General features: G+C 36.8%; 6 protein-coding genes and 1 long non-coding RNA gene across 23 annotated transcripts in view; 5 read left to right on the top strand and 2 right to left on the bottom strand.

The window, feature by feature from the left end:
* The window catches only part of LOC116733139 (uncharacterized), a 42,641-nt gene extending 31,257 nt beyond the window's left edge, over nucleotides 1–11,384 (bottom strand). Inside the window, exons 1-2 of the mRNA XM_032583914.1 lie at nucleotides 11,286–11,384; nucleotides 10,811–11,170 (exon numbers count right to left, since the gene is read on the bottom strand). Of these exons, the coding sequence (XP_032439805.1) occupies nucleotides 10,811–11,170; nucleotides 11,286–11,376 (451 nt within the window). The 5' untranslated portion in view covers nucleotides 11,377–11,384. The remainder of the gene's footprint in view (nucleotides 1–10,810; nucleotides 11,171–11,285) is intronic.
* Nucleotides 1–16,563, top strand: part of LOC116733156 (uncharacterized) — a 32,412-nt gene extending 15,849 nt beyond the window's left edge. Inside the window, exon 4 of the long non-coding RNA XR_004341952.1 lies at nucleotides 16,373–16,563. This is a non-coding gene — a long non-coding RNA (uncharacterized LOC116733156). The remainder of the gene's footprint in view (nucleotides 1–16,372) is intronic.
* Nucleotides 1–20,375, top strand: part of LOC116733095 (oocyte zinc finger protein XlCOF6-like) — a 778,765-nt gene that overhangs the window by 274,556 nt on the left and 483,834 nt on the right. The window lies entirely within an intron of this gene.
* The window catches only part of LOC116733104 (gastrula zinc finger protein XlCGF8.2DB-like), a 570,370-nt gene that overhangs the window by 265,323 nt on the left and 284,672 nt on the right, over nucleotides 1–20,375 (top strand). The gene's annotated exons all lie outside the window — the stretch shown is intronic.
* The window catches only part of LOC116733103 (immunoglobulin superfamily member 3-like), a 919,724-nt gene that overhangs the window by 641,403 nt on the left and 257,946 nt on the right, over nucleotides 1–20,375 (bottom strand). The window lies entirely within an intron of this gene.
* The window catches only part of LOC116733131 (butyrophilin-like protein 8), a 766,651-nt gene that overhangs the window by 652,374 nt on the left and 93,902 nt on the right, over nucleotides 1–20,375 (top strand). The window contains exon 1 of one of the 11 annotated variants that reach the window (XM_032583889.1): nucleotides 1,203–1,327. The exons of 3 other annotated variants lie outside the window; for them this stretch is intronic. The gene's annotated coding sequence lies outside the window, so the exon portion shown is untranslated. Of the gene's footprint in view, nucleotides 1–1,202; nucleotides 1,359–5,134; nucleotides 5,196–13,486; nucleotides 13,744–20,375 lie in introns of those variants that run through there. 7 more of the 11 variants (XM_032583886.1, XM_032583877.1, XM_032583879.1 and 4 more) reach the window with 7 other exon arrangements.
* On the top strand, nucleotides 4,081–5,200 carry LOC116733149 (ladderlectin-like). The gene is made up of 5 exons (XM_032583954.1): nucleotides 4,081–4,150; nucleotides 4,358–4,467; nucleotides 4,551–4,685; nucleotides 4,770–4,881; nucleotides 5,078–5,200. The coding sequence occupies exons 1-5, from the start codon at nucleotides 4,099–4,101 to the stop codon at nucleotides 5,143–5,145; spliced, it is 477 nt and encodes a 158-aa protein (XP_032439845.1). The 5' UTR covers nucleotides 4,081–4,098; the 3' UTR covers nucleotides 5,146–5,200.

Below are 20,375 nucleotides of genomic sequence, written 5' to 3'. Positions count from 1 at the left end.
TGAGTGATGCAACAATAGAAAGTCAGGATGAATCAGTTTCTTTATTTTGGTAAAGAAAAACATGCAGCTGATATTAAGTGGTATTTGTTGTCCAGAGAAAAACTCTGGTCCAGATAAGAAATGGCAGATTTTGGTCCAGCCAACAGAAATGTTTTATTTTAAAGGAAGCTGAGAAGAGCAAAGACTTCTGGATTTAACTCTGATTTTAAATCTTCTGATGGCTCCAGTTTACAATCAGAAACTTTTATTTAGGAGTTTTCAGCAAAATGAAGATCAAATGGCTTCAGTGGAGGTTTTATAAATGGAAATGATTTATATAAACCAAAGACTATCTCCATACTGGTTAAAATGATAAAGCAGAACCAGGACAAATGTCAGAACCAGCATTGAAATGTGTCACCATATCATACTATGTTTTAGGAATGTCAGCTTCCCTCCTATAGATCAGCACCAGCAGAGATAAAACAGCTTGTTTGTGGCTTTTCACGTTTCTTAACTGAACATTGTTTTATGTTTTTTTCTTTATTAAAATATAATATTACAGCTTTTTATGATTATTTTGGCAAACTTCTTCAATCAGAGACCATTTATCCCCATAATCAGCACAAACTCAAACTCTGAACTCTGCAGACTCTTTACTGAATGAAACATTTTGGAAATTGATGAAAATGTTTTATTATTTTAATACCACATTGTAAAAATAATTTCAACAAATATTATAAAAATCACTTAATTATTGGAAAAATCTGATATCAGAGAACAGGGATGTCAGAGATTCAGATTAAGCAGAAAATAATCGTCCACTTCACCTTTAGAAGGTTTCTGGATGTTGTTAGTTGTTTACTACTAACATCCACTGAAGGTTTATTAATTCTGAGTCGCTGTGTTTAATTTCTGCCATCTGGTCTTTAATCATGTTCACCTTTGACCTTGTGTGTTTCATATCTGCAGGTTTATCAATGTGTAAAATCTACTTTGACTGAAAATGTCTAGAATTGTGTAAACTGTATGAATTTTACCAAATTTATTGATCGATGTGGAAAAAGTCTAGTTTTATTGATTGTTATGAGTATAGTAAATGGTTTGTTGTTTAGAAAAGCTGTTCATAAAGTCAGTTTGAAGTAGATCAAGATATTCTGTCAAGTTAAGACATGTTGGTTAGGGTGGAGCCTGTTTGACAACCAGATTAGTCTTGTAAGACGATTCGTGTTGGAACCTGCTGAGCCTGGAAAAAGGCATTGCAGAACCAAAGCATTACCACTTTCAACGATAAGCAACGACGAACAGCAGAGACAGTAGCAGTGTGGAGATCTGGATCAAGAACACGGTTGGATTTTATGTTGTGATGGATTTTATTAGTAAGTTTATAATATTTGTTTCTAGTTTTTCTCTTTTGACTTTAATACTTTGTGTAATATGACAGAATATTAAAGTCATTGCAGGTTAAGGAACAAAAGCAACTAATTTATGTCATAAAATGTTTATGTTTGTTTGTAGTAAGTATGTGAAGTTAATCAATCAATCAAATTTTATTTGTATAGCACATTTCAGCAGCAAGGCATTTCAAAGTGCTTTACATCATTACAAACACAGAAACACAAAGCAACATAGAATCAACAATCAAAACACAACATTAAATCAAGTTCCATCCATAAATTTGTAATTGATTACGTTTCAAATAAAACTCTAAACAGGTGGGTTTTTAGTTGAGATTTAAAAGAAGTCAGTGTTTCAGCTGTTTTACAGTTTTCTGGAAGTTTGTTCCAAATTTGTGGTGCATAGATACTGAAAGCTGCTTCTCCTCGTTTGGTTCTGGTTCTGGGGATGCAGAGCAGGCCAGAACCGGAAGACCTGAGAGGTCTGGAAGGTTGATACAACAACAGCAGATCTTTAATGTATTGTGGTGCTAAGCCGTTCAGTGATTTATAAACTAACAACAGTATTTTAAAGTCTATTCTTTGAGCTACAGGGAGCCAGTGGAGGGACTTTAAAACTGGTGTTATGTGCTCTATCTTCCTGGTTTTAGTGAGAACGCCAGCAGCAGCATTCTGGATCAGCTGCAGCTGTTTGATTGATTTGTTGGACAGACCTGTGAAGACGCTGTTGCAATAATCAATACGACTGAAGATGAACGCATGGATGAGTTTCTCTAGATCTGGCTGAGACATTAGTCCTTTAATCCTGGAAATGTTCTTCAGGTGATAGAAGGCCGACTTTGTAACTGTCTTTATGTGGCTCTGGAGGTTCAGGTCAGAGTCCATCACTACTCCCAGGTTTCGGGCTGATCGCTGGTTTTTAGTTGTAATAACTGAAGCTGTGCGTTGACTCTAGATCTATAACTCTAGATCTATAACTCTAGATCGTTCCTCTTTAGGTCCAAAAATAATAACTTCAGTTTTGTTTCTGTTCAGCTGGAGAAAGTTTTGGCACATCCACACATTTATCTGCTCTAAGCATCTGTTCAGTGATTGGATGGGGTCAAAGGTCACCTTGTGACATCATAATGTAGAGCTGTGTGTCATCTGCATAGTTATGGTAGCTAATATTATTTCCTGTTATAACCTGAGCTAGTGGGAGCATATAAATATTGAATAAAAGGGGTCCTAGGATTGAACCTTGGGGTACCCCACATGTGACCTTTGACCTCTTTGATGAAAAGTTTTCAATTGAAACAAAGAAATCCCTGTTCTTTATGTAAGATTCAAACCAGTTAAGCACTGGACCGGAGAGTCCGACCCAACTCTCCAGTCGATTCAGTAACATGTCATGGTCAACAGTGTCAAAAGCTGCACTGAGGTCCAACAGAACCAGCACTGTGGTTCTGCCACAGTCCGTATTTATATGGATGTCATTGAACACTTTTACGAGGGCGGTCTCTGTGCTGTGGTAACCATGGAAACCAGACTAGAAGGAGTCAAAGCGGTTGGTTATAGTTAGGAAGCTAGTTAATTGTTTAAACAGCTTTTTCAATAACTTTGCTGATGAATGGGAGGTGTAAAAAAAGAGGTAATTTAACGCTAGTTTTGGACAAAAAGTTTTGGCTCTTTCCTCTTTTCTCTCCCGAGTCCTTGGCGAGTGGCGGCGCGCTGCTAAAACGAAACAACAACAAAGCGTGTTGACGTCACAGATCACAGAGTTTAATCTCATACAAAGCAATCAACAACAAAGCTGCAGAGGAACAGAGATATGCATTTTTCTCATAAAAATAAAGACACACAAGGGGGAAGACAGACAGACACAAAACAAAGACAAACAAAAAGCAAAGACGTCTTTGGAGAGAGAGCCAAGGCTCTCTCTCCAAAGAGAGAGAGAGCTTTTTGCCTTTTTTGCTTTTTGCCAAGGCAAAAAGCAAAAAAGTGGCAACTCTCTGGATTTTCTCTCCTAACACGAAATCATATAGTAAAGAGGTGTTTCTCTATTTAATTTATGCATTCTAGGCGTTCCCCTTGTTGACCAACTGGAAGCTCCCAGAGAAAGCTTCAGAGAAAGCAATGAAACATGAAACATGAGAGATTCAGTTCAGATTTCAGTGAACTGAAATCTGAACTGAAATCTGAAAACGCATCTAGGCGTGATGCAGACACCTGATGCAGGTGTCTGCATCACACCTGATGCAGACCTTGTTTCTCCCAGAAAGCTCCCAGTGGAGCTTTCTCCCAGAGAAAGCTCCACTTTCATCCCAGCTTTCATGTTTCAATGAAACATGTTTCATTGAAGATTTCAGTGAACTGAAACCTGAAAACGCATCACAAATCACGTTTTGTGATGCGTTTTGTGATGAGTGACAGGGCGATTCAGTAACAATGAAACATGAAACATGAAACATGAAACATGAGAGAGTACCACCTTCTTCCTCTGTCTTTCTGACTGGGTGTGGACTTGTAGTTAAGTCCCCACAGTTCTGACATCCAGGTTCCTCCTTTTTGCCGTAGCATTTGTGTCTCGTCAATCTCGTCGAAGTAACCATTCCTTCACCAGTCTTTGCATGTAACCTCTCTGATTAGGGTTACTTGAGTAGTAGCATTCCAACAGATCCACATTTCCGTCTTGTTCCAGTAGGCCATTTGTCATCAAGGTGCTCTGGTTCCCCAACACCTGATGCAGACCTTGTTTGGCTGGGCGACGACTGAGCATCTTAGTATCTCTCATGGTATGAGGTAGACTGGATTTGAACCCCCGCCCTCTCGGGTGATATACTGATGCCTTATCTATTGAGCTATCCAGTCAGCTATATAACTGACTGGATAGCTATATAAATATATATATGTGAGAAAGTATACAGTATAATGTTGACAAAATAAGAAATTTTTAGAGTAATTCCACATGCACCTCTTGATCTGAATTTGTTTGCCATCAGAACAAACTGACTTGCTCCAGAGATCTCTTTCTTGTCCTTCTGGCTGGACTCTGATCAATAGTCGCTGCTTTCAATATGTTCAAAAAAGCATGACTTGGGCAAGAGCCGAGGTGATTTCCAATAACATTGTGCTCTTAATTTCTTTTGTTCTTTTCTGAAGAAATCCAGCTACTTCTAACTTTTGTGTCTGTAGAGAAACTGTCTGTCCATGGGGGCAAACCTTGCATCAGTTCAGGACTTGAACGAGTACAATCAGATTCAGATTATAATAACTGCAGCAGGTCACGGGGCCAAACAAGCATGGATTGGAGGCACTAATGCACAGGAGGTATTGTTGCCAGTACATTTTATTTGTTGTATATTTTGTGAAACATTGAATAAAATGTGTCATCTGCTGTATGTTGTCTTCCAGGAGAGCATTTGGTTGTGGAGCGATGGAAGCCGTTTCGACTACACACACTGGTGTTCTGGACAGAATAATAAAGATGGAGGCAACCAGCGCTGTTTACAGATAAACTATTCAGGTATAAGAAAATATCAACCCACTCTGTTTTATTGGTTGGTAAGATGACTCATGGGTAAAACTAATTTACTGTGCATGTGAACTTTTTAGTTGACCTGCATAAACATTTACTGAATTTACAGCTGGAACTTATATTATTTTTCTTGTGGCAAAAGGGTTTTTATGATGTGATGTGTGATTTCTTTTCTTGTTCCTAGGTGCAAAGTGCTGGGATGACCTGGGGTCTAATCACAATCTGCCTTCTGTCTGCGCCAAGAAACCCTGAAAACTGTGAGGTTCCCAAAGAGGCCAGATTTAAAACAGAACCAGTGGAGGGTCAGTGCTTTTTATTTCTGTTTTCCTGCCTTTTTAACCTTCAGAAAACCCAGAGATATTTCTGCTTCTTTACTTCCTATAATTTCTCTCTTTAATGCAACCTAAGGAATGAAGCGACAAGCAAACAGCAGCTGGATTGTCTCTCTGTAATAAGATCAGACTGAATGAGTCATAAGAAAGAATCATCTATGCAAAACTTTCTTCTATTCTTTGGCCAAGCAAAATAAAACTTTTACGGTTTATTCTGTCTTTGTGTTTTGTTTTGTTTTCTGAAACATTTTCTGTTTCTTGAGAATCAGAATTTGTATCAATAGTTGGCTTATGTAATTATCAAAAATTACAATATTATTAATGAGATTATTAATAATGTTCAACTTTCTTTAGTTGAATCAGGAATTATTAAGTCAAACTTGTCAATATCTCGTGAACAAATGAATAAGCTGATCAGGTTTTCTGGGTCAATAGAACCCCAGCATGTTGTACTATTTTACCTTTGTATGGAAGCCCAGAAAGCCCAAATGAAAAAGATAAAATCATCTTATAACATGGGTATCAAACTCATTTTCATTTAGGGCAATATCAAGATCATGAATGTCCTCAAAGTACTGACTGAATTGATAAAAGCATCAGTTTGCCTACAGACACGATGCATATTATTATCAACTTTTGCAGATGTGCCCAAAGCTGGATGGCAGAAAGACGATTCTTTGACCTGCCATCCATAGCTGCGCTGCTGCAGTATAAAGACTCTGTTAAAAAACTTTAACAGGGAAATGTGGGTATTATTAAATTAGTGCAGTGCGCCACAGCAAAGGGAAAAATGTCGCAGACCAACAGTTGAAGAACAACTCAAAAAGACTCATATTCTTTTTCTTGTTCATCTATTGGCTATGCTAGATACAGACCCATTGTCATAGCAACTGACCGACAATAGCTTCACTAGTGTGTCAGAAATCAACACCAAAAAACGTGCAAACTTTTCCCATACATGAAGTATTACATTTTCAGGCTTGATGTTTTATTTACGATTATTAATAAGTGGCTATCTGAACACAGCAGTGGTTGATTAGCCAATTTAAACACCTGCACTACTGATGAACTGTCAGAGAGTTGCCTTTGTTTTTAACAGAACCGGATACACCAAATTCCTCAGCACATCTACATGTTAAGGTTGTCAAAGTCAAGCTAGCATAACTAGCCTACTTCCTGCTCCCTTTTCTCTAAATTAAAACTTTTCCCTGACCTGTGAAATGTGATACTCTTTGACCTTTTTATCTAGTTGTTGTAGTGAATCCCTTTTTCTTTATATGTCAGACGTACATGGGACTTTCAACATCAATGTGCGTTTGGATCCGGGACTTTCCCACCAACCATTCTCAGGTGGTGATAATGGTTCTCCACCCTGGTTCTCAGTGCAGGCACACCACAGGGCTGTGTGCTCAGTCTGGTTCTGTTTACACTCTTCACCCATGACTCTGCAGCCATCCACTTCTCTGACAGGGATCCAAAGTTTGCAGATGATACAGCTGCAGTGGGTCTGATTCGGCCCGGTCTCTAGAGGCTGTCCAGTCTCTCTTATGCAGGTTCAGATGTGGGAGCACACTTTGCTGATTGGCTGTGGAGCAGCAACCACATTGGACCAGCAGATGATGACCGTACCAATCAATATCGGCCCACCTATAAAAGACTCTGCAACCATTCCTCCAGTGGGGCAGCTTTTATGGAGCTGACCACTTTGCTTGCTTGTTAGCCTTTTTGAAGACTGTTTTGGGCAGATTTGAAGTCTTTTGTTCTGCTGACCCACTTTGTTCTGCTAGAAGATTGTGCTTGAGGGGTTTGGTACTTCTTTAGTATTTATTTTTTTCTTTTGAGTTGTTTTGAGTTTAAATGAACATGTTTGGTTATTTTTGGTCATTTAATTAAGTTACACTTGACCTGCTTTAGCTTTGTTGGTTCTATATTTGAGTGTTATTTGGGTTAAGGTGTACAGGTTGTTTGTAAAACCTTCTTTTTGTAATAAACCATTTTAAATTGTACCTTTTCTTTCTCTGGACACATTTATGTTACCTAGGAAGGACCTGGTAACAATGATGAGACCCTGTAGAGAGAGGAGATCCAGCACCTGTCCCAGAGGTGTTCACTGAACCAACCAGCAGAAGGTACTCTGCAGTACTAGGACGTCCTGAGTCATGTTCGTTTATTGCTTTATTCCTGGACTAGTGACAAACCTGATTGGCTGCTCCTTGTGTAAAGGTTTAAGGATAAAATGTTTCTCTTATTGTTCCCAGAAAAAGTTTTTGTGGCAGCCGCATATTTCCACTCCAGGGAAGATATGTGCAAATATTGACGCAAACTTTGATGCAAAGTAAATTTTTATAGATGCCGACTTGTGTGTAAAATATGGCGCCACACATTTTTTGCGTGCATGCATGATTTCTACATGAGGCCCCTGGACCTTAAAACAAGAACTGTTGTTAGAACCAGAAATAATTTGCTTTAAATTATCTAACAAAGATTCTTGTTATTTGTTGATGAATGTATTTTATTCAGTTATTCAAACTTTTCAGTTGGTTTAAATCCTTTTATGATTTAATTATTTAATCATCTTAGAGTTATAAGATGTTTTTTCTAAAAAAAAAAAAAAGAAACATCTTATTTCTAAAAACTATCACTATGTCCTGACAGCATAACATGAGACACTCTGTGAAAACATCCAGCTCCACTGCTCTATGGTCCTACTACGATCTGCAGAAATACACTGCTCTGTCAGAAACAACCAATCAGAGCCATGAGGAAGGTTATAGTGCTAACAATCACTTTGCGTATACGCTGCACAAACCCTCCTACTTTCTCTCTGCTTTGTTACAGCTGGTTCACAACAGGGATGCTTGATATGAAAGCTCAGCTAGTTAGCATGACTATCGATGATGGTGGATAATCTGTTTCTGTAACAATAAGGATCGCACCAACCCACTACAGATCGGTGCTGCCTGTGGTGCTACTGTCACGACTTCCCACAGACAGACACCTGATGGATTCCAGTTTCACCAGTGGACTATAGGAACTGCATCCCCAGCATTCATAGCTTAATGTGGTTTAAGTGTCTGAATAACTTGATTCCTATCAAGTCATAAAACCGGCAGAAGACAAATGCTGTTGACTTTAATTAACTATTAATCAAAGTTTATGTTTGGCCTCATTTTTTCACCCATTTGGTGGAAAAATGTCACCACTAAAAATTTACATATTCCACCAAAAATGGGTAAAAATCTTTGGGGGACAAAATACCTTTGGATGTAGTTTTACTCTATCATGCTATTTACTTTTATTTGAGTAAATTGTCTTGCTACTCCACCCTTTGAGTAACTTCACTAAATGAAAAACAAACATGTTTTAACCAAAAACACAACAGACAGACCTAAAGGCCTTAAGCCTGCATTAGTATAAAAGGTTTTTTTCTTTAAAATACTCAACACTTAATATATACATTTGAACATGGCCTCATATTCTTGTCTGTCTGATGACACTTTAAAAATATTAAAATCAGGTGGACAGTAACTTGGTACTTTAGTCGCCTTGTTACAAAATACTGTTTTACTTTTACTTAATTAAACTTAATACATTTCTTGGACAGTTAATTTTTACTTCTACTTGAGTAAAGATTGGTGAGATGCACAAAACGAGCGCAAACACAATATTTTCTGATGGACCCTCATTAATAAATACATTAAAAAAATAAACAGGTTAATTAATTTTTATTTGGGTTTAGATATATCTAAATCCAAACATCCATAGCCACACATTCATATGTTTCAGCCTCAATGGACACATTAGTGCTAACTCTCTCTCATATTTCTACATCTTGTGAAAATGACCTACTTATTTACTTTTAAATTGTAATAAATTTAGACTTTGTTTTAACTCCTCATTTAACTTGTTCATTTAACTTGAAATAAAAAGCTTTTTCTACAAATCCTTAAGTTTGAGTTTCCCCTTAAGTACCGGTAATATCCCCATCTCTTTCAGAAAACAGGCTCTCTATGAGCTCAGGCTGAACTTTATTAGATGTGTGAGGGACCAGTTGCTGGGGACTTTAGACCAAGGAATCCCCCAAAACCCTCTTCCATTAAAATATGATTCTATTTTCTTTCCTATGAATATTTTGTTTTGCTATTATAAAGCTCTGTGTTTCATTGTCCATGTTAAGCTGAACATTCATATATATGTTGGTAATTATTCTGGCTGAGAGTGAAAAGAGTTTAGAAAGGGATCAGTTTTGAACAGGCGCTTAGGGCAGCCTTGGGTCCTAAGTTTCTGTGCTGAAGAAGCTCAGTAGAACATAGCAGCCATAGTTTGACGCACATCGGATTTATGAATGTTGTTTGTATTTTCAGTAAAAAATGAAACTAAAGAAAATTTACAACCACCGCATGTCTCGACATCACTATTGTTTGAGTGGGCAACAGATGCCTTAAACATGATTTGAGTCATTTTACATTAAAGCTCTTCAAATTTAAGGATTCTAGATTTTAATACTAGCAGGTTTGTTTGCTCATAATAACCAACATTATGGATGATTCTAACGGCTCGTTTCTGTAGGATATTTAGTGGCTGTAAAGAGCTTTTGCAATAATTCCCCACACCTCTGAACAATATGTTAAATATGGCAAAATCAGAGAGTTATATAGAATAACTCTACATTATATTATTCTGTTATTCAGAACATGTCTAGCTTTAGCCAGGATTGATTTGCTCCTGCTTAGTTTATTCTGTAAATGTTTAATATGATATTTCCAACTGACTTTGTCATCTATTATTACACTGAGAAACTTATTAACATAAAGCCTGTCTAGAGTTACACCCTCTATCTGAACTAGAATTTTAGTATTTTTGTAGCAGTTTCCAAAAACCATGATTTTAGTCTTGTCCAAATTTAGTGATAATTTGTTATTGTCAAACCATTTCTTTAATTTATTGATTTCTATGGAAAGAAGTTGTAAGTTTTCACCAGAGACTAGAATATTTGTGTCGTCAGCAAATTACACAAATTTAATACATTAGACACTTTGCTTTATGTCGTTTATATACAAATTAAATAAAACTGGTCTCAGTACTGACCCTTGAGGTACTCCACACAAAAAAGTAGTTCTGGACTGCACTACAATTTCTGGGTCCTCTAACCAGAGCTGGCCCGAGGTAATGGACCGAGAGGGTCAGAACCCTCATAGCTAAATATGTTTCTGATGATGATATATGCTGGCACAGAAACTGTAACTAATTTATCCCTTGAACCAATTAAATGTTTTAACTTCACAGTTTCACTTTAATAATGAAATAAAATTAAGATGTTGAACTTTTGTCTTCAGCAGTATTGTGATAGAATCACAGTTTTCATCTATTAGATCAGCTGACTTCCCAGGTGAATTTGATCTAGAATCACCACTCTATGGTGAGGTCAACTTACTGAACTCTAGTGCTTAGAGATGTGATCAGACATAAGTTTTAATAAAGAGAGGCTAAAGCATTTCACTAAAAAACAGTTTCTATTTATGCTCAACAAAGACCTAAAAAGTTAAAAGAAAGAAAAAAATAAAAACTCTGACCAAATAACTCACCAGTAATGTTGAGTCGACATTCTGCATTGCTGGAACCATCTTCAGTTTTCACGTCACACAGATACAGACCAGAGTCTTCAGTCCTCAGTCTGGACACATGGAGTCGGATTCGTCCTTCTCTGAGGACGTCTTTGTCAATCTGGACTCGTCCTGAAAACTGTTCATATTGAGAATCTGGAAACTCAACACCTTCATGGACCTGATACAGAACCAGTTCTTTATGAGGAGCCAACAAGCTGCAGTAGATGAACAGTTCCCTCCAGGATCCCTGAGTCTTGGTGGTGAAGGTCCACTCCAGAGTGATGCTGTGGTTCTCCTGTGCCTGATAGCTGCTCTGTGTCACATTCACTACAAATGTTGCTGCTGAGGAGACAGAGAGGGAAAGAGAGGAGCAGACACACTGAGAACTGGAACATGGGAGTCTTTCAGCTCCATCTAGAGAGCTTTCTGTCACAAAGACAAGATGGAGACTGACCACAGAGACATGAGCTGAGGATGAGGAGCAGCAGGATCCTGGAGATCATCTTCATCCTGAGAGAGGAAGAGGAGGAGAGGCAGCAGGACATCAGGAACATCATCAGGTCCACGAGTCCAGTTGTTCCTTAAAATAACTGGACTTCTGGTTAGGAAAAAAAAACAATGTTGTAAAAGGAGTGAAATTATTCTGTTATAATTCATGAGGAGAAAACACAAGAGAGTGAAATCTGGGAATAGTTTATTGAGTTTTTTCCAGAATTCACTAAGTTTTTCACATATATTTCACACTTTTCAAATAAAATGTGACAATAAAATGTATTTTAAATAACAACATTGCAAATGAACCACAAAGAAAATAAAGCTGAAGCTGTGAAGAGAATCATTCCTCTATAAGGAAATCTGCTGTGCTGCATTTGTGTTTGTGTGATTCTCAGCAAATATCCAGTTGGTCGAAACACAAAGAGACATAAAGATTTAATCCTAAAGACTAATCTCTAGGATTAAATTTAATATGAATCATTTTACTAAACTAAACTAATGAGACATCTTCATCCTGAGAGAGGAAGAGGAGAGGAGGCAGCAGAACATCAGGAACAACTAAAATATCTGGTCTTTACTCAGACACATTTTTATATATTTACTCAAACAGCTCAAAACAAGAGTTGAACATGTTAACAGAGACGATGTCAGCAGCAGAATCCGACAGCCTAGGAAAAAGCATACCACTGAAAACCATCAAAATGGGGAGATCTGAACTGGATAGCTATGGCTGCATAAACTGGCAACCCAGAGCTCTACCAGAAGGAGAAACATCAGAATCCTTGGAGACAAAAAGACAGACTATGGCAACTGTCTTCAAATCAGCAGGACCTCAAGCTACTGAGAAGACAAACGTGGATGAATGTATGGCATTGACTTATACTTCCCAGAGGCACATGATAAATTCCTGGCCTGCCCCAACCTTATGTGAGATTGAAGAGCAGTGGCCATTCCTTTTTACTATAATAATCTATACTATATAATAATCTGTTCCCCCTCCATAACATTGGAACAAATTAATTTACCAACAACTCTGTAAACTCTGTTTATTCCTCTCTTCATCAACAACAAATCCTGTGGATTTGGTGACATTTTATCATCATTATTTGCCAAAGTTATGAGGAGGGAACCATATATTTTAGCTGCCTGAAATAATCTGTTCCCCCTCCATAACACGGGAACAAATTAATTGACCAACACAAGTCTTTAACTCTGTTTATTCCTCTCTTCATCAACAATAAACCATGTAAGTTTGAAAACATTTGCTGATTATTTGCCAAAGTTATGAGGGGGAACCACATATTTTAGCTGCCTGAAATAACCTGTTCCCCATACATAACATGGGAGATAATTATTTTTCTCACAATCTCTTTAATTGTTCTTAGTCCCCCCTTCATCAGCAACAAATCCTGTGAATTTGGTAATATTTACTCTTTATTTACCAAACTTACTTGGGGGGAACCATATACGGATTTCTTCAAGTGGCTGAAATATATGGCATGACGTTCCCTCCTCAGTGGACAGAGGGAGGGCCGCTCTCGCGCTCCCTCCCTCTGTGGGAGGGCCCTGGTTCTGCACACAGGCTCACACTGGGCCCGTGTGCAGAACCAGTGTGGGAAGCTGTATGGATCAATGAACAAATTAAAACAGTTACACAAAAGTGTTTGACTGTAAAGATGGTTTGTAGTTTGTTTTGTTGCAACCTGAAGTGTGAAATAAACTTCAGTGGAGTTTGAAAACAAAATATGTGTTTAGGTTTATGTCTGGTTGAACAATGTGTGAGACCAGTTGATTTGTTTTCATCTTCAGTGGTTCATATTAAAATCAAAGTGGAAAATCTGCTTTAGAAAATGTGTTTAGAAATTGTGTAAAAATAATGAATTGTGGAAAAAATCGACAAAGATAAAAAATAGTCCAGGAAGTGGATTTAATATGAAAAGCTGGAACATTGTGTGTGATGAACGAGGCTGTTTTATTAACCAGAGACAAGAAGAAACAAGTACAGGAATGTAACCTGAAGGGACTGAGCAGAACCAAGTAAAATGAAAGTATCCTATTGCAATCTCCACCCTTGTTCTGCATTTACCTTGTCTGTGTGCACTATGCGGCACATAGTATATAAAACCAGTGGGTTTATGTAGTGCTGAGAAACTCTCCAGTGAACATCAAGGAGCACAACTGGAAATATCTTAATATTCCACAGGTTTTATCCAACAGGCTAAACAGGATATACCTCCCATTTCAAGAATTGAACACTTTTGCTTTTGTTCCTCATTTTCACATTTTTTTTCTGCTTATAAAAGCAGAACAAGTGAGAACTATAAAGCAATGTGCCACACTGAAACTTTTCAGTGAACATCAAAGAGCACAACTGGAAATATCTTAATTCTCCACAGGTTTTATCCAACAGGTTACAGGTGAGTCAGTCTCTTCTAGTTTATTGTTGGTCAGTTTTTATTCTGCCTCTTTTAAGATGAACTCTGTTAAAATATTTAACGGCTTGATAATCATTAGTGTTGTTGACAAACTAGAACTTGTTAAAATGATAAAAATCTGATTTCTATTGTTTATCAGAGATGTATTTAAAATAATAATTTGACTTTCTGGTTTCTGACAGACGTTTAGAGAATCTGTTTCAGAACCACAGACAATAATAGAAACACAGATTTTATATCATTTATTGAGACGATCTGCTGAAAAATATGGTGGAGATTTTAAGATGAGCCAAACTGAACTTTGAACCATAAACATGATAGTTAAAGAAGGAATCAGGTTAAATAAGTTGCTCAGTGCAGTGAGAAATCATTTATTGTTGAGCTGGAAAAAAGGTTTTAGGTACATAGAATGACTGCAGCATTAAAAACATGTAGATGAAAATAAAATTTCTGAATCATGATGTCATTTATTTTGCACAAAACTGACTTAATGGAAATCTGACTTCATATTAAACAATAAAAGGCTTAATGCAGGAAGGTTCAACAATCAACTATTTCCACATATTAGACAGTATAAATATGTTTGTCATGATGATGAAATTTAATCTTTTGACAATCAGAAAATATTAGTTTTCTTAATTCAGCTGTAATTTAATATGAATTAATTTCTGAACACTTTCTGCACTTTGGATGATCAAGTAATGAAGAATAACAACTTAAAGAGAGTGAAACTTTAAAATTAACGTTGATGAAGGTAAATATTTAACTATATTAGAGTCAAATATTTAAAATTGCAGTTTATTACAGTTTAATAAACTGTATTACAGGTCAAATAACAGTTTATTTCCTGAATAACAGTTTTAACAAACCTGAGCTCAATGATCCATAAGAATGGTGACAAAATGAAAAACAATCTGAAACATGTTCTGATGTTTTACTGCTTTACTGTTAATTTACAAATTAACTCAGGATGGCAGTGGGAGTCAAGGGCGTAAATCCCATCTCATTATTGGGGGGAACCATAAACAGGAACATTTCTTAAGAGCAATTTTGGGGAGTCGGCAAAGTTACATTGAAATGTAACATAAAATGTGGTTTAAAAAGTTTTAAACCACATTCAAGCTGCAGGAGCAAAAATGACTAGTAATGCACATCAAACATGTTTTATTCTCAGTAAACAGCCTGCAGAGAAGTAAAACTAAAATGAAAATGTTGCTTAGATACGAGTTTTGTTCAGTCTGACTGATATAATCTCTGCTGCACCTTTACAAAAATGTCAGGTTCTAAATAAAAACAAATTTCCTCTTAATAAAATTCCTCATAAACATTATTTATTATAATGGTTCCCAATACAATTTATGGAATATTTAAATTATAACTTGTTCAGATGCTTTATTTTAAAATCCTTTTTAGTTTTGTCATCTCCTGGATGACTGAGAACAAACAAGTAGATAGAAATTAATATCTGGGGAGAATCATAACTTAAAACACTTAAAGCACCAGGGTTTATGTAGAAAAATATCCAGATTTTATTTTGTGGTTTCAAAGGCTCTTTGAAAACAGTGAGAAATAAAAGCATAAATTTGTAAATTTCTATCTTTTCTCTCTTCTGTTCTCGGCTCCCAGACTCTGAGCTGCGTCCACTTGCTCAGCCCGTCCCTCCAGTTTAAAACTCTTGTAATTAACTAAAAGTTAAAGAGTTAAATATGAATGAGATGTTTGTCACCTTTAACAAAAAAGCTTAAGTCTATGAAAGCAGTGTAGCAGTTTTGTTAATAAGGCAGTTTATCATGATTCAGCCAAAGTAATGAAATAAACTTCAGTCTGATTTTTATTGTTAATGTGTTTCTTCCTATTGAGCAGTGAAAGTAAATCAAAAGTGTTACATGTCTTTTGCTTTGAGTTTTTATTAACTTGAGGGTTTTTTGTTTGTGCTGCAGAGCTAACAGCTAACAGCTAAAAGCTAACAGCTAACAGTTAGCTCCTCACTTCAGTGGCTCTGCCAGCCTGTGCCGTTCAGCTGCTGTTGCTTCTCTCACACTTTGGACTTTATTATTGTTCTAATAATGGAAGGGGACCTAAAATTACTCTTAGTTTTTTCTTAGATGAATCACAGGTTTATTTATTTCTTTGTTTCTTTTTCCTTTTTATATTGATCTTGTTTAATTGCAAATGTTTCTTCAATCATTTTTTTTTGGGTGGGGGGATTTTCTAGACTTTTAAAAGATTCTAAGGGTCCAGACCCCCCTGACCCACCCAGGATTTACGCCTATGGTGGTAGTAGTGTTTTTTATTAATCTTTTCTCTCTGTTTTGTCTTTCAGTATTAAACTCAACTTTTCTTCCATGTTGATGAAATACGACATAAAGTTTATGAACCAACAGATCAAACATCTGTCCTGATGATCTTCATCACTTCACTGAAGTTTATTGATCCTGATTATTTCAAGCCAGATGTTTCTGATCCTGCTGCTCCTCATCCTCAGCTCATGTCTCTGTGGTCAGTCTCCATCTTGTCTTTGTGACAGAAAGCTCTCTAGATGGAGCTGAAAGACTCCCATGTTCCAGTTCTCAGTGTGTCTGCTCCTCTCTTTCCCTCTCTGTCTCCTCAGCAGCAACATTTGTAGTGAATGTGACACAGAGCAGCTATCAGGCAGAGGAGAACCACAGCATCACTCTGGAGTGGACCTTCACCACCAAGACTCAGGGAACCTGGAAGAATCTGTTCATCTACTGCAGCTTGTTGGCTCCTCATAAAGAATTGGTTCTCTATCAGGTCCATGAAGGTGTTAAGATTCCAGAGTCTCAGCATGAACAGTTTTCAGGACGAGTCCAGATTGACAAAGACGTCCTCAGAGAAGGACGAATCAGACTCCATGTGTCCAGACTGAGGACTGAAGACTCTGGTCTGTATCTGTGTTACGTGAAAACTGAAGATGGATTCAACAATGCATTCTGTCGACTCAACGTTACTGGTGAGAAGAAATATTTTACTCAGATAAAATCCTGAGACCTGAGTTGTTGAATTTCTTCATCTTCTACATGAATCCTCCTGGATCTCAGTTTTCATCAAATATTAATAAATATTTCTGATTTCTCTCCCAGCAGCTGCTGATCAGATCCAAACTCAGAGAAAAACTTTGACTCCAGAACCAAAGATAGGAGGATGGAGTATCCTCTTCATCACTCTGGGACTGATAGCAGCTCTACTGGTTCTAATAATAATATTAATAATAATAATAATAATGTTGATTATTTGGTTTAGGATGAAAAGGAAGAATCATTTTGAATCAAGTGTAGATGAAAAAAAAACCCAGTACAGATCATGGGTTTGTTTGCTGTAGTTTTGTTTAAAACTAGTTTTGCCTCCACAGAAAAATATCAGATTTGTTTCCATCTATTCTGATTAACATGTTAGATCATCATGAATGAATGTATAGTTATAATGACAACATTGAGTCATTTATTGTTATTGTTTTAGAAATTTTAAATAATTTTTAAAGGTTTCTGGACTCAGACAGAAGTATTGATCAATTATTGTATCTGATAACTGATCAATGATTCAGTTATCAGACTGAATCATTGATCAGACATTGGTTTATTGACCATCAGTCATTTTGTGGTTGTTCACATCATCACTGTGACCAAAGTCATGAATTTGTTACATTTACATTCATGTTTTTTAAATACTGTTTTATTGTTGAATTATGCAGATATTAAATCTGTTATTTTCACAGATATTTTTAACAAACACTTTTATAAATATGTTGTGAAACAAAACATCTAAAGATTTTGACGATGTTGTTATAAAACAAAATTTTTCCCTGTTTTTAGATTAAATCAAAGGATTATCTTTAAAGTGATGATTTTTATACATTAGATTTATTTTAGAAATCAACACAACATAAATGTGTTTTGCTTTTCTTTAACATAAATCTTTACTCAGTGCTAGTTTGTTGTTTCTTTGTTGAAATGTTATAAACATGAATGTTGGCATTTCATTACAAAATTGTTACATTTTCAATGGGTTCAAAGTTTTTTCTTTAAACTTAATATTTAAACTCAAAGTGTCTCATATATTTTGATCAAATGTATTTTTGTGAATCTGTGAATGTTTGTGGTTTTATATCATGTAATATGTGTTATTCCGTTGCTATGAGCTGCTGAACCGAGTTTACGCTTTGGGATAAATTAAGTATTGTGACGTGCAGAAGCTGAAGTTTTATAAATATAACTAATGTGACTTAAAGAGGATTAATTTAGTGCAAGAAAATAAGAACCTGTCTGTGTCATTGTTCTGCTGCAGGAGATAAAATCTAAGAAATACACTCTGGTCTTTATGTGAGCGACTTTCTCCAGATGAAAAATAATTTATTAAAGTTATTTAAGCTCATTTTAACAGTAGAATATGAAAACATGTTAGAAATTTACTTTTTTTATCTGAAAATAAAATGTATTAAAATTAGAAAATCTGATAAAGACTGAGTTGTTTCATTATTCTAGTTTAAACTAATTAAAGTCTTTCATCACATGATGATAAAGGTGTTTTTTTATTTTATCTCCAATAAGTTTCATGTTGCTGCCTTACCTTATTGTATTATATAGCAGATGACTCCGGCAAGACCATAGGCTGAGGTTTGTGCATTTATATTAACAAAGCTTGGTGCACAGACTCTGCTACTACCGAGAGTCACTGCTCACAGAATGTGGAGTTTTTAATGGTCAAATGCAGACCTTATTACCTCCCAAGGGAATTCACCTCGATCATCCTCACTGCCGTGTACACCCCACGGATGCTAATGCCAAGCTAGCCATGAAAGAACTCTATGCGGCTATTAGAAAACACCAAACCAAATACCCCGAGGTTGCTTTTATTGTTGCGGGTGATTTCAATCACTCCAACTTGAAGACAGTTCTTCCCAGATTCCACCAACATGTCTCCTGCCACACCAGAGGAGACAAGACCCTGGACCATGTCTACTCCAATCTGGCTGGAGCCTACAATGTGACACCCCTCCCCAACATCGGACAATCAGACCATCTCTCCCTGTTCCTCACACCTCGGTACCTACCACTCATCCAACGTGTGAAACCTACCGTGAGGACAGTAAAGGTGTGGCCAGAGGGCTCAGACGCTGTGCTCCAGGACCGGTTCAGGAATACAGATTGGACTATTTTCCACCATACAGACTTGGATCAGTACGCCTCATCTGTACTGAACCATATTTCCACCACCATAGAACGTGTCACCACCTGCAAACGCATTACCATGTACCCCAACCAGAAACCCTGGATGAACTGAGACGTTCGTCTCCAGCTGAAGGCCCGCAACATCGCCTTCAGGTCAGGGGATGCACAGACTTACAGTGCAGCCAGGGCTGAGCTGAAGAAGGGAATCAAGAAGGCCAAACACCTCAGAGAAGGACGAATCAGACTCCATGTGTCCAGACTGAGGACTGAAGACTCTGGTCTGTATCTGTGTTACGTGAAAACTGAAGATGGATTCAACTCTGGAAGATGTCGACTCAACGTTACTGGTGAAAAGAAATCATGTAATTATTTTTTTTCCACTCAGTTCAAATTCTGATCCTGTATTGATGAACCAACATCTTCATCTTCTACATGAATCCTCCTGGATCTCAGTTTTCATCAAATATTAATAAATATTTCTGATTTCTCTCCCAGCAGCTGCTGATCAGATCCAAACTCAGAGACCAACTTTGACTCCAGAACCAGACAGACGAGGAAGGAACATCGTCTTCATCAGTCTAGGATCAATAGTAGCTCTGATCGCTCTAATAATATTGATTATTTGTTTTAGGAAGAGGAGAAAGACAATGAAAACTAATCACTTGACAAGAGTAGATTTAAAAAAACAACAACAAACAGATAACAATGTTGTTCACTTTACAATTGTTTAAAATTAATTTTGCCCTCACAAAAATATCAGATTTGTTTCAATCTATTCTAATGCTTAACATGTTAGATTATCATGACTTAATTTATTCGCTTAATTAATAGTGGAGAAATATTTTTATCTCCATGGCAACCATTGAGCTGTGAAAAATGTTTACTCACACTAAGTGCCTCCTATTTTTCCAAAGATTCTCCTCAGAGCTGCAGTTTCCAAGCTTCCAGCACACAGAGCATCCCTCCACTCCCCATCTCAGCTCCTTCAGACTAGCCAGCAGCAATTAGCAAACACCTGTTGGAACTGCACATCTGTTGAACTCATTATATGAGCTACTTTTCAGTGCAGCACTCCTAAGACCTGCTTTAAATGGCATAATGAAGGCGCATTGTTGTGATGACATGCTGAAGGCAGAGTGTCAGAAGGAGTAGGGACTTTTAAAGAGACAGAGGCCCAATTTCAAGGTTTTAAAATGCAAAGTCAAATTTATTTTAAGTCATGTCAGCGTTTTCATAACTGAAGACAACATAGTTACTTGATTGTGCTATAAAATGTCACTATGTGCCTGGAGAATATATGATAATGTATATTCTCCATATTGCAATAATGATGACATTGAGTCATTTATTATATTGTTTCAGTTCCTGTTTTAAATAATTTATAAAATTATTTAAACCAGAACCATTGATCAGTTATTGTGTCAA

This window comes from Xiphophorus hellerii, chromosome 14 (assembly GCF_003331165.1).
Source record: "Xiphophorus hellerii strain 12219 chromosome 14, Xiphophorus_hellerii-4.1, whole genome shotgun sequence".
NCBI classification, from domain to species: domain Eukaryota; kingdom Metazoa; phylum Chordata; class Actinopteri; order Cyprinodontiformes; family Poeciliidae; genus Xiphophorus; species Xiphophorus hellerii.
Note: the sequence above shows the minus strand (reverse complement) of the source record. Positions and strands in the feature narration are given on the sequence as shown.

Excerpts from the sequence above, each read along its gene's own strand:
- LOC116733149 (XM_032583954.1), top strand. The coding sequence starts at position 4,099 with ATGCAGACCTTGTTTGGCTGGGCGACGACTGAGCATCTTAGTATCTCT. Across the intron at positions 4,151-4,357 it reads GCATCTTAGTATCTCTCATG|AACAAACTGACTTGCTCCAG; the intron begins GTATGAGGTAGA and ends GTTTGCCATCAG. Across the intron at positions 4,686-4,769 it reads GAGGCACTAATGCACAGGAG|GAGAGCATTTGGTTGTGGAG; the intron begins GTATTGTTGCCA and ends GTTGTCTTCCAG.